The sequence below is a fragment of the Euwallacea similis genome, chromosome 5 (genome assembly GCF_039881205.1).
Source record: "Euwallacea similis isolate ESF13 chromosome 5, ESF131.1, whole genome shotgun sequence".
NCBI classification, from domain to species: Eukaryota; Metazoa; Arthropoda; class Insecta; order Coleoptera; family Curculionidae; genus Euwallacea; species Euwallacea similis.
The window spans coordinates 6666961-6683708 of NC_089613.1; the positions used below are offsets into that span (position 1 = coordinate 6666961).

The 16748-nt window shown below is 37.9% G+C and overlaps 1 protein-coding gene across 1 annotated transcript in view; it reads left to right on the plus strand.

The window, feature by feature from the left end:
- The first annotated feature begins 469 nt into the window (after nt 1-469).
- The window catches only part of LOC136409022 (T-box transcription factor TBX20-like), a 32615-nt gene continuing 16336 nt past the window's right edge, over nt 470-16748 (plus strand). The window contains exons 1-2 of the mRNA XM_066390296.1: nt 470-708; nt 2898-3222. Of these exons, the coding sequence (XP_066246393.1) occupies nt 570-708; nt 2898-3222 (464 nt within the window). The 5' untranslated portion in view covers nt 470-569. The remainder of the gene's footprint in view (nt 709-2897; nt 3223-16748) is intronic.

The following is a 16748-nucleotide window of genomic DNA, read 5'->3' on the forward strand; positions in this document are numbered from 1 at the left end:
TCCCCTGTATTACGCAGACAAGGGGGAATGTGCATAAAGAGCGGGATTATCCATATTTGATTGCCGTATACTTTTCCTCTAGCCAATTTGCTCGAAATACATATTTAACCAACGACCAAAGCAGTAATCCGACTTTTTACTACAAACTTGACAATTTCACGAAACATAAGATGGAGGCCGGTAATTAACCTTTTCGGGAGCGGGGAGTATCGGCCATGGCGGCCGACTAGCCCCTGGTCACTAAACGCCGAGTGGGTGGGCTACTAAAGTGATATCAAGTGCCTGTCTACATGCCGTGTCGCCACCGTTACCGCAGCTGGTCGTGATTGATAGCTCCACTCAACCAAAACGAATGCCAGACCACACACCAGAGCTAGCTCCGCCTGCCATCAAGCTCCACCTAGTTACATCGAAACCACGCCCTTTTGGACGAGCAGTGCTTCCTGCTTCACTATTCTGGAGGTCAGTCTCGTAGCGGCTACGTCGTATTTATGTTGTAGATTCTCGTGGAGAGTTAGCCGCTGGTCTTTTGTTTATTTTTGGTGATCAGTGCGGTGATTCGGGGGGGGATGTTGCTGGGCGCGATGCCCGAGGAATTGGTGGTGGTGCCCACGGGGAAAACGCAGCGCGCCACTGACTTTTCTATTGCCGCCATTATGGCTAAGACTGCCAGTCCGTCGGATAAGAGTGATGGGGTGCCCGGTGATGGTGAGTATCTAGAATGGTCATTTTTTCCTACTTCATGGTGCCGAAATTCGGAGGGATTTCAAGAGAAAAATGTTGCAATCTGAATCATCTAGTTATTAGGAACGATCTTGATGCTTGATCAAGAAAACCGGTTGGGCACTGGGCAAAAATGCTTTATTTAAAGACCCTGTACCCACAATCGTTTAGCATCAGTTGCATTTTAAAAAATAGAGATCCAATTGCTTGAGTAGTTTCCGGTAAAAATATGTTTAAATTCGAATACTCAATATATTTGCTGCAGAGAGCATGAGAACCGACGTACTTGAGCAGATATCTTTTGTTCTTTCAATGTTCTCATAGATCACTCATTCACTACTGACGCTGGGTGGTCAAATTTCAGTTTCTAAAAATTCTATAATTCTAAATATTTCTAGAAAAAGCCGGAAATTGTGACGTTAGTGGTATTTTCTTTCTAATAGTAATATTGCTTGAAGATGAACATTTGAATCAGACCTTCATAAATCAAAACTTATTGCATGTTAAAGACAAGTAATTTATGTAATGCAAAATCCAGGTCCGCATTAGAAAAATTGTAAGTTGATATGGGCCCTAGAGAAACGTAATTTCAGTTGAAAAATAGTATCAGTACATTAAGTTGCCCGTATTTTTTTGAGCACCCCCCCACCGGGAAGTGCCCTAAAAAAGTAATCTCATTCAAAAATAAAATTATGAAATTATAATACAACTACGAAAATCGTAAATTCCAGTTTTTTCTTGGTATTTTCGGAAATTATCCGGATTTTTAAGACTGAAATTTGATAACTATCTTACATCATAACTTTGTCCTCATTGACTCCATGACACCTTGTAAATTTCAAGCAGACAGTTTTTACAGGTTAGTTCAGGTTAGGCACAAATGAATTAACATTCCAGTAGTTTCTCGTTACTTAACTTTAATTATTCATTTTCTCTTTAATTTCCCAAGTCAGATTCTCTTTCTCTCGCTTTAATATCGCAGGTGAAAGTGAATGAAAATGAAGAATATTGACGTATTTGATAGTTGACGTTGATAATAGAGTGAGAAAATGCCTTATTTTGCAACAAAAATTCCTTCTAAGAATGAATAATCATAGTATTTTCTTCCTTAAGGTTGGTAGAATTCAGTTGAATATCTTCAATAACATTACGTCAATTTTTAATTATTTCTAAACCTCTGCAAGTTACTTCTGCGAATAAAAGCAGGGTAAGTTTACTACTTATTAAAGCCATTTAAACCATTGCAAAATCGTTTTTTTTTGCTATCACAAGTTAAGTCACTTTTAATTTGGTCGAACCTTTAATTAATTAGTTGCCCGTCTTTCTCACACTTTATTCTTTTCCAAATGAACAGGAAAGAGGAAGATAATATTTAATTGAACTTTTCAGTAAAAGCCTCAATTTAATTAAAAAGGAGTTTTCACAAATATTTGCCTCCTTATAGGGGCTTAATTACAATATTTCCACCTCGTTTCTGGGCCTCGACATAGGTCAAAAAGGTACTTGAAAATGACTAATAAATGCAATGCAAACTTATCGTCAATACCAAAGTTTTTCTTGTTGTGGAGCAAAAAACGTGTGTACTCATTTATGTCTTAATTCATTTCTTTTTTCAAGTCTTTTTTTTGTCTCAAATTGGTATTACATGACAAAAACCATTCAAAAACTGAATAGAAAAGATGTACAAAAGGACGACAGGCCCAATAGGATTAATGTATTAAGTTTAAAATTAAGGCAATTTTGGACAGTCCGTTGCTACGGGACACAGTTTTAATTTAAGGATATCGCCCTTTATTTGAACCGTCATTTGGAGAACAGGAGAGATGTGACGTAGCTTACTGGATTATTATTTATCCAGAAGATACTAACGCCACCTAAGGTGGGAAATTTAAATCCAAATCTCTACATTTAAATTTAAATTTCCCGCCTTAGGATCCCAACACACTGCACATTTGCATGTAATTTTAGACACATTTTACAAACATAGATATTTTCCGCTTTATTCAATATTTTTGGTGAAATAAGGTTTTTAGATTTCGTGGTAGACTAACCTGAACAAATCTTTCTTTCCAGATTAATTATTCTCTCATTCATACTCCACTAGAAATTCCACATTTTTTACAGCTCACAATGGAGGTTTTAAAATCTACATCTAACTAAAGTCTTCTCTTCAGGTGGTTTATCTTTGGACGACGAGGAAGTATTGGAAGACGACGAAATTGAGGTGGACGTGGAGGAATGCTCGGATACCGATTCGGCCCGAACGCCAAAACCGAAGCCTCGCCGACATTCTCCGTCAATGTCCGATTGCGGATCGGAATGTCCTGCCGATCTTGATCGGGAAAGTCCGGATATCGTGCCGGAAAAAGCTTCAAAAAAGACTAAAATTCTTTGTAACTGTGAGGAACTATTAAGCGTCGAATGCCACCTTGAAACCAAAGACCTGTGGGATAAGTTTCACGATTTGGGAACTGAGATGATCATTACCAAGACTGGGAGGTGAGTTTTTTCTATATTATGAGTGAAAGTGGTACTTTCAGATGCTTAATGAGCATTATTTTCACGCCGCAAATTCCTACTTGAAATAAATGATATGTGCAGGGCGGGTAAATTTCGATATTTATATAGGAATTCGCGGCAATAACAATCTCCTACAATTACTGAGATTTCCTACATAAACATCGAAATTTGCCCACTTTGTACACAGTTATCTTGAGCAAATCGGTACGCAATTATAACGGTTTTTGTTAATAAATGACTAAGCTCTACATTCCTATGCAAATTGCCCTGCAACAACTTCGGATTTTTGATCAAAACGGCGTTCTCCAGGGAGGGAAAAGTAAAACTTTCCATAAATAATTACCTCGGCCGTTAATTTCCGTTATTCCAAGTGGATATGGGACATTAATCGTGCCGGGATACCATTATCGTCCCATATACGCGAATTATTATCTCTATGCGTAGATAAATTATTTCGGCCTTTAATTAGGTAAAAGCGGGCTTGATTTACGTTTATAGGACTCAGCGACCGCCATTTTCCTGTCCAGATCGATACGGCAGCACATCTCTAATTAATATCCAGAAAATTAAACAGCCCCACTTAATTGAAACAGCATCATTCCCCCCTCAATTTTTGCTTGTAATGGGGTTGTTGGGACATTGATTCGCCCCCTTCAACCGGTTGCGGTGATTTAGAAAGATCTGCGCCCTCTAAATTAAGTGCACAGAATTGGACTTAGCTCCGCATACCTGATGACGTAATAAATGAAATTCGCCATCCCCACATAAGCTTTGATTTTATCGAGACATGTTCGAGTGAAAATGAAATTTTTAACGGCGTTGATTACGGAATTTCTTGAGCAATCAGTGTTGCTAAAAATTTCACTTTCGATGTGAGGATCATGACACTACAGTTGCGTCATCATGTATGCGTTCATCTCCAAGTCAATGTGTACCTAGTCCGGTTCTGCGGACTTTTCCAGAGACTCGAAATTTCCAGTAAATCTATTCCTTAAGCTGAAGTCTAGGCGGATTTATACACTTCTGTTCATTGATTTTCCCCTTGTAAAGCCCGGACAAATTGCCTTTCGCTTTCCCTTCTTCTTCCCCAAACGGACGTGTTGCCGTCTTTATTTATGGTCAAGGTGAACTTCCAGAAGGACAATTTCATTGAATTTGGGTGTGCTTATGTGGCCAGCTGTCTTAGGATGGGAGGCATCGCTCTTGTCTTTTTATCTTGTTAGAGAGACCGAGAGAGAAAGAAGGTGGGACAAAGACGAAAAGAGAGAAAATGATACAGAGAAAAAGAGACAGGGAGAAAGATAGAGAGAAAGAATTTTAATTTTGTGAAGATTTTGTATGTTTTCAGAGGGTTTTTAAAATTCTCGGAAGGATTGATTGTGATGATCTGTTGAGACACATAAATTAAGGATATAAAGTCTTCAGAAACTATTCAAAAATTCCTTGAATATCGTCTTAGAAGGAAATGATTCTCTAGAGACTATTGAAGAATGCTGGTTTCCGGAATTGTACCAAAAACTGCTCAAAAAATCAGAAAATTCAGCAAAACATGTTCGTTTCATTTGTCTGTTGATACGTTCCCACTTATTCGCTTCTAAAGGATCTTCAAAGTGTGTTTCGTATGATAAAATGACCGGGAAACAAGAGATTAAAATCTTCTTTACTCCCAAATGCAGGTGATTATATTTTGTGGAAAAACATAAAATAAACTATGATCCTTTAGACCTGACAGCCAAAACGTTAATTTCTCATGGGCCTTAGGGCATTTCGGGTTTGGAACTGCGCTCCATGAAAGCTTTACGTTCGCCCAATGTTTATGGAACGGTTTTCACTTGTGATCTACCGATTTAATTGGATTTCAACGTATCCTGCATTTATTTAACTTTAAATATTTAGATCTAGACCGTGTGCATTGCCCAAATCATCGCCCTCATAGACCAATGAATATACACAAGAATCAATTTGCGTTGAAAAGAGTTACAACAAGGCCTCGATAATAATTGATTCCCTTCGGGGTGAGTGCTTCCGCCCTTAACCCTCGAGGAAATAACAATAATTGCGAAAGCCGGTGCGGAATAAACGAGGGAGGGTGTGAAAATCACCCTGAAATTGCGCATATCGAATATACATTACAGACCCTGTATACAATCAATAATTACGGAGTTAAGGCCGAAATCGAGATGTTATTCCATGGAAAGGGAAGGCGAGGGTGAGTTGACTTCCCCCTCGTGTTCTCCCTCTCGATTATTGTCCAACTTAATTCAGGATGATTTAGTTTATTACCGCTTATCTTCGATTGGTGGATGAGCTTGTTAAAATTAACTTCGTCGAACAAGTGGTCGAGGTAAATTGAACGGGGATTTATGAATTTGGTTCAGATCAAGTAAATTGTAGATTAGCTCGGGTTAGCGTGCAACTGAGCAGTCCTTAATTAACTCGTTTTTCCTTCAGCTCTGGGAACTTTTAGTATACGCCTAGGTCTCAAAAGTCAGGCAAGGAACTTTTTTAAATTTATTTTTAAAGAATTGTGGCCTTTTAAATGTTGAAAATTACAACAAATTAAATAAGGACTCCACAGAAATATTAGGAAGGCATGTTAAATGGCGTGGCCACTAGATCTGTCCCCGTTTAATTATTATTTATGGCGAATTATGAAAGAGCTGATTGAATGTCATGAAAATCAACATGTGATACGTCATCGTAGTCAGGAAAAAAGCTAAATTAAAAAACGTGAAAATTCAAGATGGCACCCGTAAGAAAAAACAAAGCTGATGATGTTTGTCGAAAATCGAAACGTGGGATTTCACACATAAGCTCACCGTGTTGCACAAGAGAAAAAGTTGCAATGATGAAGTGTCAATCGTTTTGGGTTACTTCGTCACATAAGCTGATGAAGAAATAAAAACGTTTTTTACGAATTTTAGTTTATTTTCCATATCTCCAAAAGTAATTGTAATTTTGCAACTTTTAAAACGACATATTCTTCACCTCTAATCTGCTCAAAATAATACTGAAATTTCTCTCACAAAAAAAATCTCGATAATCCACCATAAACTCCAAAAAAAACCTTCTCGAAAACCGTCCTTGTCAAAACACTGCAATTCAAGGCTGCCAAACGCACTTATGGTCGATTCTGAACGGCAATAAAGTCCGATGGGTATTGCTTTCAGACGAAACCACCTTGGACAATTGGTGAATAGTGGAAAGAGTAAAATAAACAGTGGACAAAGGCCTTTAACGGGGGGGGGGCGCCCAATAAATCACTGGGCCTTCAACGTGGACCTGGTGGGTGGCGCAAGAATTCTGCAAGTGCGTCACTTTACGACTGAAAACGACGGACGTGGATCACCTTTTATAGCACTTTAACATAAATATTGTCAATGTCGTGGTTGGAAGACCCAATGGTCGTAAAAAGAGAAATTCGAGTCGTTTTTGAGCTGCTGTCCGACCTACAAGAATGCATGAAATCGGGACTTAAATGGGTTTCGATGACAGGTCGTTCATTTCTTCCCCGCCCTAGAGTCAATGGAAAGTGCAAATCACAGTCGTATTAGAGACAGGAAAGGTTTGTCCAGGATGTTTAAACCTTTGTTGATTTTAGTTGGAAAATCTGTTGGTTGACTTTAAAAATATATTTAGAACACCATGTATATTATTAAATATATTTTACCTGTCACAGGGAATCGACACAGTTTTGTATATCTATTATCATCAATTTCCAAGTTAATTCTACCTATTTTTCCATATAGAATATCCTGCATATTATTTGATTTTTTAAAATTTACAGATTCAAGTGAAATCTTTTCTTATTTTTATTATTTAAAGAGGCCTTTAAGAGTTTCCAAATTTGCTCCTATCCCCTTCATTTCTCTCCTCCATTCTCCCCTCTAGTCTAGTTCTGTTGAGTTTCTAATTAATTCTCCAAACTACTGGTTAATGAGATAATGCTGAAATAAAGGAAAAAATTAGTGTCAGTGCCGTAGGTTCTCTACAGTCACATTAAGATTTTTTAAAATTAGACCTATTTCCAAAGTTACTTAAATTGCGGTTTATTTATCTTCACCATTCTCCCCTTCAGCACGCCTCTTTTGAGGCTCTAATAAAATTTCCAATTCACGGATTGAAGAGGGAATGTGGTGGTACAGGACTCTATTATTGTCGCTGGCATAGACTGTGTACAATTACAATAAGTTTTTCTCAGACATATTTTAAAATTTGCGTGAACTCTGGATATATTCCCTTTTCTATTCGCCGTCTAGCACGCCTCTGTTCTGAATCAAATTCTTCAAATCATTGATCGAATTTGAATTTGAAACTCTGAGAAACTTGAAGAGAAAGCTACTTATCAAGTTTATGAGCAGGTAATTGAGTTTTCTCTTATTTTCATTATTCATAGAGGCGTTTAAGAGTTCCTTTCTAGAGTTGATGGATTATCATGGGCGGTATCAATGACACTTAAATTAGTCCCATAGTCCATAACAAATTAAAGACGCATGTAGAAATCGAGCAGAAGTTTACGTGAAAATGACTGTAATCAGAAAGCAAACAATGAAACTTTCTGGTGATTGTATAGGCGACGCCAGAACCAAACCGTAATTACCATTAGGTCCTTTTTTTGGGGACCTAAAAGTGCCATAATGCGTTTCCAAGTGGCTCCTGTGTCCGACGGAGGTGTTAACAAAAACACCTATCTGTGTATTGTAATAAATGAGGAGAAAAAAAGACAGGATGCGCCTATGGTTATCGCTTTGTGTCAGAAAGAGATGGAGGACACCCGGGGACATGCGAAGCAACCATTAACCAACGGCGACATTTGTTAAACCTAAAGTTATGTTTACACTTAAACGCCGTCGTGGTAATGGCAGTAATTGTTTTCAGCGATACATCAACCGTAGGTGGAGTGGTTTAATTCAATTTTTCATGAAAAAAAACCGCGATGAATAAGTGAAAAATCGAAACGTGGCGTGTGAACTCGCCTTTAGGAGGAGGTGAGAACTTCCTTGTGAAAGCTGCATCGGTTCTGAAATTTGATGAGTCAAGAGACTTCTTTACAACTCTCGCAATTGTAGGAATCTAATACGAATACACTCACTGATACATCAAATGAATTCAGTGTTATTTCTCTACTCTATTCTCCTCTCCAGCACGCCTCTGTTGAGGCTCTAGTCAAACTCTCCTCTTGAAGAGAGAATGTGGAGGTATAGGAATTCGTTAATGTCTGTGGTATAAGTAGTTTACAACCGCAGTACAATTTTTTCAACTAAACATGTTTTCAAATTTGGTTGAATTGTCGCTTATTTGTGTCGTTCATCCCACCCTCCAGTACGCCTCTGTTGACTTTCTAATCATATTGTCCAAATGACTGATTAGTGATGGAATGATATGTGAAACTTGAGATTTAGTTTTGGAGACATTCTACTCTTTCGGTGATTTCTTCACAATAATTCAAAAAGCTGAATCTTTTATTTGAAGCACCATTGAGCTGCGTTTTAGCCACTTAAGTGATAATTTGCAGGAGTTTTTAAGTGACAATGGCGAAATGAACATTTATGTTTTGTTTACGTTAAAGTTACTATAGTCATTGGTTTTGAACTACAGAGACGTATAGTTCTGGAACTACAGAGACGTATAGGTCTGGAACTACAGAGACGTATAGATCTGGAACTACAGAGACGTATAGTCTCGGAACTATAGAGGCGTACATTCTAGGAACTACACGTACTGTTATCTCATTTCCTCTACAGAAATAGAGCAATTCTACTCCCCCCCCCCCCCCCCCCCCATCCTTTGACAATCCATTTTCAGGCTTCAATTAATTTCGGTCTTATCTGGACAAAAAGCCCAAGAAAAACAAAACAAGAGCCTCCAGATAGCTTTATCATCGGCACATTAAATTCGGTTGTCGGAGCACCTGTAAACGTTTCCTTGTATAAACACGGTGCTTCGTAAATCTACCGGGGAAGATTTTCGAATCAGATAGGAAGGCAAATTACAATTTAATAGGTTTTTGGGTGCTGATGCCACTTTCATTGAGAATCAGGTGGCCGGAATGGTTCTCACTGCGTTATTAAGTCATTTACTTCGGGGGCAAAACCTATTTTTGACCATTTTGCCGGGAGAGAACGTGCGTAATTTCCCATTCCGCATTTAAGCACTTAATAGGCCTTTATTACACAAGATTCCTCAATACCACATTTTATTGAACAGAGGTGTTTGGAAGTAGGTCCCTATATTAATAAACGTTTAACGAGCAGTTAAGTAATTACCAAGGGCAATTAAGCCGCTAATTTGGCAAACATTATGCAAATGTGAATTCCGCAAAAGACATTCCCTATTTTATGCGTCCGGTTGTTAATATGATGTATGATGGACAATAAACCCAAGTTATAATGTTAAAGCCGAAGAGGTGCCTATCCCTTTGTTTCACGGGGTATTGCAGGAGCAGATGGGTGTCAGCTGGTTGCTTGACTTTAGATTAATGACCGCATTGTAATTAGGCATCGCATTTAACACTAACCACACCACTTCGGAAGCCAAAAACCCATATAATGGAGCGTCTATTTCGGAGGCGTTCGAAACACAACACTTAAGCCATCAATGGAGCTTATGGCTGTTAATGGACCACACAAATGACCCCGCGTATCGAAATACACATCCTTTGTAAGAGAAGTTCCTCAACGTTTGATTGATGACAGAGCGAAGGCAGTTTTTATCAATTTGCTGCGGGATTTCAAAAGAGGAAATGGTAAAAAGAGTAGTAAAAAAGAGGGAATTTTTCAATATTCTGGCTTCTACTAAATATGATATCTTCTAAGGTGGGTACACCGCTGCGTATAGTAAACCGCAAACTTTCATATACTTTTTCCTTAAAATTACAATTTTGTTGATACGCCACTAAATGTCGAAAAAAGTTAAAAAATGCATTCGATATTTTCTTGTAAATGCAGCGACATGGCGACTAATACCTCTCGGTACAAATTCCATTGACGTAGATGTCTTTTTCTCCACTCAAAAAGGGGTATATTCAATTTTAGTTTCGTTAGGTTATATTTAATTGCCAAAAATCAGATATGTGGCAGGGATTTGCATCATATTGTTTATAAAATTTGCTGCTAACTGTAGCCGGATGTGCCTTTGGAGTCAAAAATCTAATAATCGAGTAAATAAAAAGGGAAAAATTTCATGAAAGAATTGTAAAAATCTGAAATTAGGTGCCCTCTTGCACGTCGAGCGCTATAAATTGCATTGAAGTGGCCCAAATAACTTTTTAAAAATATGTAAAAATTCTTGATTATCATGATGAATGCTATGAAACGCACTCTAAATTTGTCCAAAAACTCCAATTTAGGATTCAAAAAGGAGAGATGAATGTGTGAATCTTATGAAGGAGAGAGGAAAATGCTCTCTCTGACCTTGTTTCCAATAAAAACCACACTAATGTGACTATTTAAAAATTTTTTTTACCTTATTTCCCAGGCGGCAGTACCTCTAAAGAAAATGCACAGCACAGTGAAAATTAACGAAATTCTGAGAAATATCTTTCCCAAATGAAAACGTCTGGCACAGAACGCATATCCAACGCCTCCAGAGGCTTCTCCAGCATAAACTTGATCTATAATTAACCTCTTTATGGAATTTTTTATTGGTGTAGAATGCTCCCTGTGACTGATGTAAATGCGACGTCGTCTTATCGACGTTGTATATTGCAGAACTATGTTGCCACGTTATATTGACGTTGCTTAAAAGTCACTGTCAAAATTTGTATAAAATGAAAGCGGTTTGTTAACAAGAATACAATACTTTCCAACCTATAACGTTACTGCCCAACAATGGGGCGCAATAATGGGTATCAAACCCAGGACAATATTTCAAAAGTCGGTAACGACAGAATGTGTGGGTTCGCTGATTATGGTTGAAATGTAAATAAATGGAACAGAAATGGGAGGACAGATGTAAGAAGGACACAATAGTGGTAACGAAGTGGCACAATGTCACACAATTCACACGGAGCCACATTCAATTCCAATTTTTTGTTTTTCATTGTCCGGACTCTACCAAGTTCCGAGATATTTAAGCGGGCAGTATGTTGTGTAGGTTGTGTCAATACAGTTTTAACTATCAAAGCTCGCCAATTCCTCCCTTATCTTAGCAATGAAAGCGTTGATTTTTAGTAAAGTTTTATGGGTCGTAAAACATATCGGTCTATGATCTTAGTCGAAAAGTTCAAGTCGGAAATTAAACGAGGTGTTTTTCGCTTTTTAACGGTCTTATCTATCAATTTATGTAAACGTGTGAGTGTAGAACACACCTCCTTTTCGATAACCTCAGGGAAAGTGCCTGTTTATTAGTGGAAAATTTCGAGATTGAGGAAATTGAAAGCGAGAATGTAGTCGTATTTCAATGCAACTATGTTTATTATTATGGCTTATCAGCCATGATGAGTAATTTGTAATGTGGCACTTAAACTTTAAATATAGTTGAGGTTTTCAATTGCATATTATTGGTTATTTATTTGGAAGTACCATTCAAATTCATGCGCTGCTACTTGAAGTTTGCCACTGGGTTTTCAGGAGTTGCGAATAAAACCAGGGGCATACCCTCAAGCGCTGTTTTCAATTTTTTAAAACCACGCATTTAATGCTTTTTTTATCTGCGTTTGCATACATCACTTTGAATGGGCGTGTACTAAACCTTTAAAATGTTATTTTTTTTAGTTTTTAGAAGATTTTTTCCATTCCAACGGCATTTCAAATGATATTGTTTAGTTCTACAAACATTTTTTAGCCCGTTTGAAATTTCACGATTACCCCACGCCAATGACCTTTATGTAGTTCCGAAGAGCAACAGTTTCTCTTTAAGTTTTGAGTCGTTCAAGTTTATTCGGAAATAAACAGAGACGTGCTTGACAGGAATCTGGGGAAGCAAAGCCTTCAGAAAAGAATTTAGTGTTTATAGCGCAGAACTCTCTTTAGATTTTGAAATGTTGTATGAAAATCAATAATAAACAGCGGCGTGAGAGGCAGAAATCCTGACGAGTACTAATGCTTGAAAGAACATTTTTGAAAATATCTTTTGCAGTAGACATGTGAGGCCAATTACTTTTATGTAGTTTTGTAGCGTAGAGCTTTTTCTTTAAACTTTGATTTTTTAAATAAATTTAGAAGTGAACAGCGGCGTGTCATATATTATAAAATTAAAATCTATGGGACAAACTAAGTGATTTGTTCAAAAATGTAATTGTCACTTGGACTTTGTAAAGGGGCGTTAGAAAATAATTGGTGACTGGAAGGGTTATAAAATAATTTCTTCATTTCAGAGGTTTTCATGCAGATCACCCATACGCTTCTATCTACCTACTTTACTTATATACAAAAAATTAATAACTCGGTCTGCCGCCATTCGAAAAACCGGTGCATCAGAGCCCATTTGACCATTTAAACGGGTCATTTATAAGAGATGAACAGATAAGGCCCTCGGAACATGGTACGTTATTTGTCAAAAGCATTTCCCCGCATGATATATGCCTGATATCTGAAAATTACTAGATATAATCCGATGATACCGATTTATCATCGTTGCCATCTGAAAGACGGAAACCTCGCCGAGTTACGGTTATGTGAAGCCGGAAGACTAGAACTCGCCTCTTCACTGAATTATCGTCGTTATAATACACATGGACGGTTTACTGCTTTAATGGCTTTATATGTGTGTGTGTGTACACGAAACGAAGAAAACGAGCTTTTAATAATCTTCTTCTGAGCAACAATTAAACTGCATTAAACCGTATTGCCCTTTCTGAATTTAACCAAAGAGCATCATCCCCATCCCCCGGTCGGCGACTCGCGCCGATCGATGGGGCGGCAGATGCTACCACGCCTCTTCGCGCTGCCGCCCCCTACCGCCGCCACTCCCGCCCCCCTCCTGTCACCAATTTACCCCCCACCGATAATTAATGAGGCGGCGGTCGCAACTGAAACGATAATTCCATGATAATGGCAACGCGCGAACTGCCGTCATTATTTTCGGCCCGTTGGTATCATACGATGTGCAAATAATGTCCACCGATTTGTAGCCGATAAAACCGGACAAATGCGCGAAATATCGCAGCGCATGTAGGTCAACCGAGACATGACATGACGTCATTGATGAGTGACACATGTCAATATCACGCATCATGTCTCAATGGCAACACTGCCATCGAATCCTAGATTATTCGATATCCTCGAGTTTCGGGTCTTTTAGGATCATATCGGAGCAGAATTTATAGTCTGGCAGCATCTTATATGGTTATACTTTTTGTCGGTGGTGCTATCAAACGAAGCGTAGAAACAACAGGTCAGCAGAGATTTGCATTTGACGAGTGATGTACGTCAATGCCACACGCGTCTTCTGTCAATGCCACACGCGTCTTCTGTCAATGCCAGTGCCGCCATCTACCTTGAACCTCACTACTGTCGAAATGAGTGCGAATGATTGAATGTAATCGCGTTTTTGCCGGGGGCATTTAAGCTGTCTGCCGGTTTGATTAATGTACCCAGATACAACTAAACAATATCCTGGGGGCCTCGTAGCGAAACTATTAATTAAGCGAATAAAAATAATTATAGCGACTTAAAGCGATGCAATTATCTCGAATTTCTGGATTATTATCGGCGGGTAAACGTGTCACAAGCGAAGATTAATGAAATTTTGATACATGAACGTTAAATGTGGCGGTACGCTTTAAACGAGAACGTATAATGAATAATTTGAATCAAAGCCGACTCGAATAATTTGGCAACATTCCAAGGTGGTGACAGAGTTCGTTTCGAAATTGACAGCTGTCAAATGTTCCGCCATTTTGCATACTTGAAGTGTAAGCACTAAACGGAGATACAGAATTCAGATATGGTGGTCGATTACTTGAGTCATCTACACACACGTAAATAAAAAAGTACAATTTGGATCAAGGCAGACGGGGACAAGGATGTCATAAATCAGTTTGAGAAATGTATTCATTGGCGTATAAGCGAATCTTCCCAATAGGTATTGCAATTTTGGATATAGGGAAATTTAAAGCAATTTTACATGAAAAAATCAGTAGTGTACATTTCTCAAGAAATTCAAACATCTAGTAAATGCTGAACTGGTATTGGTCTTTTTTTGTTTTAGTGCTAAAATTCCATTTTTCCTCGTGGAACACACAGTATATTATTCGATTTCCGAATAGCACTAATCATATGCTTCGTTTGAACTCAAACATGCCCCACTAATTTTCATCAGTTTTCCAGATATTTGAAGAGTTGTTGAAGAGTTGAAGTGCGTGTTCTCAGAGACGTACTCCTCCTAGGTTCTCCCCAGCGACTCACAATTTCTCAGTGGAATTTTTGGCTGTTTTTCCCATATCCCAAATTTATTTTGACGCAACATGTTGTACATTTTAGTTTACTCGAGCTTGTCCACTTTTAATTGCGTGTTCTTTTTTTCACCAAGAGAACGAGCAAGATTAGCAAGTTCGTTCCTCGAGGCTTACCTTCCACTAATTAAGGCAGAAATAATTAACTATTATTGTAAGCTAGGTGCGAATAACTTGTTATTAAACGGACTAAATTATTGCATGCAATCAAACGGGTATTTATAATTAGACACTTCTATCAATGGGCTTGATGATTAGAGCTGAAGAACAAGTTAATTTAGTAGTTGTTATAGTGGTAATTAAATACCTAGCTATTTTAAATAAATAAGTTGTTACGGGGTTATTTATTGCGGAATTTAATTGTCTGTTTAAGTTTCTAAAAGGGGAGTTTTTCTAGGAGCCAACGAAGGGAGTTTCCGCAAAGTTTGGAGAATAATAACCGTCGGTTGCGTGTTGATGAGTGGCTCCTCGGTGCCCCGGCTAACAGCCTTATAATAAGCCAGTAAAAATGCATTAAAAGCCGATGATGCAGCGGTTTTCGGAAACGTCCGTATGCAATAGATTGCTAATTAGGAATACGCGACTTTCCCATTACGGGCCTTATTTCTACTTCCGGCGAAACAAATTATGAAAACAACCAACAACGCTGTTAACTCGGAATTCGTTTACAGTCCATAATTAATAACTCAAATGAAATATGCTAATGTTGCTCAAACAATGTAGGTATGCGACCTTCTGGGCCGTGAACCATTAGGCGGGGCGTTGAAACCGAAATAAGGCACAAAGTTGACGGCGTAAACGCGCCCAAAACTCGTTTTCCTCCGGTTGTTAATGCACGTTCCGAAAATACGTGGTGTTAAAATGCCCAAATTACCTTCATTCCGAGGCGACAGCCTGTAATTTTGGTTTCCTTTGCCGCCTCGGATCGCGTGAGCAAAGCCCTTTTCTGCCCCAAAAAAAAGGACGAGCTTTATTCATTTTCCAACTTGTCTAGGCGTTGACTGACACCCATGAAGAAATACTTCCATTTCGGGCATTAATAATACCATGCCAGCAATCACAGATGTGGGAAATTGTGCTAGACAGCTGATGCAACTTAGAGCGGCAATACCATGTCAAAGACTTTTCATGCATAGACAGAAACGGTACGATAGAAATCGGAATACAGCTTTCACATTTTTCGAATTTTTACTTGAAGTCAACACATCATCAATTCTTGAAAGGCCTTAAAATATATTTTTAGTTAATTAAATGCTGTACCAATATTCTTTAAGAAAACTTGACTCTTTACATGCTATTAAAGGACATGCACATGCCAATTTTGAAGAAATATTAAGACTTACTAGCGGTTTTAATTTAGTAACTTTTAGTGACATCTGATATCAGCGGTTTCCCTCTAAATATAATTTTTTTGATTTTCAATCCAATTTTTGTTTTTTGGATTATACTTTAATATTTTTGGACGGCATTAAATGCCCTTTTGAGATCTGTTTTTGGGGACCTTTAAGGATTTTTTTGTCAAGGGGTGGCTAGAAATCCGAATTCATCAAGATTCAAATCATGAAGAATTTTTAAGGCAATTTTAATGCAATTTTGAAGTGATCTTATGGCTCTTTTTTATTCACACTTCAATTTATTGTTCATTTTAAAGCTTCTCTGTGTGAACGCCAATGCCACACGCCACAAATCTCATTTTTGTAGGAGAATCATAATGATGTGAAACTCTTATTAAACACAGTAGTGTACCTCATCTGCGAGATATCTGAAATTTCCAAAAGCGAGAGGGTTGAGAGCTAAACTATTTTTATTTAAATTTTCATCAATTTTCAAATCTTTTCTCTTTAGGACCGCTACTTATTTTTGTAAACTCCAACGTTAATCTTTCATTAAAGTTAGGAGTGTATATAGTTTTCGAGATTTCCTAAAAATATTTAAAAAATACAGTTTTGAATAATAAATGCCCTCTGACTTTTTTCATAAATTTTTAAATCATTCTATAGGAACGCCACTGATTTAAGTAAAATCAGTTAGATAAATCTCTGATTTATACGTAAATCTTAGTGGTGTTAAATCATTATTAAAGTGAGTGGCATATCCTAAGAAAATCTCA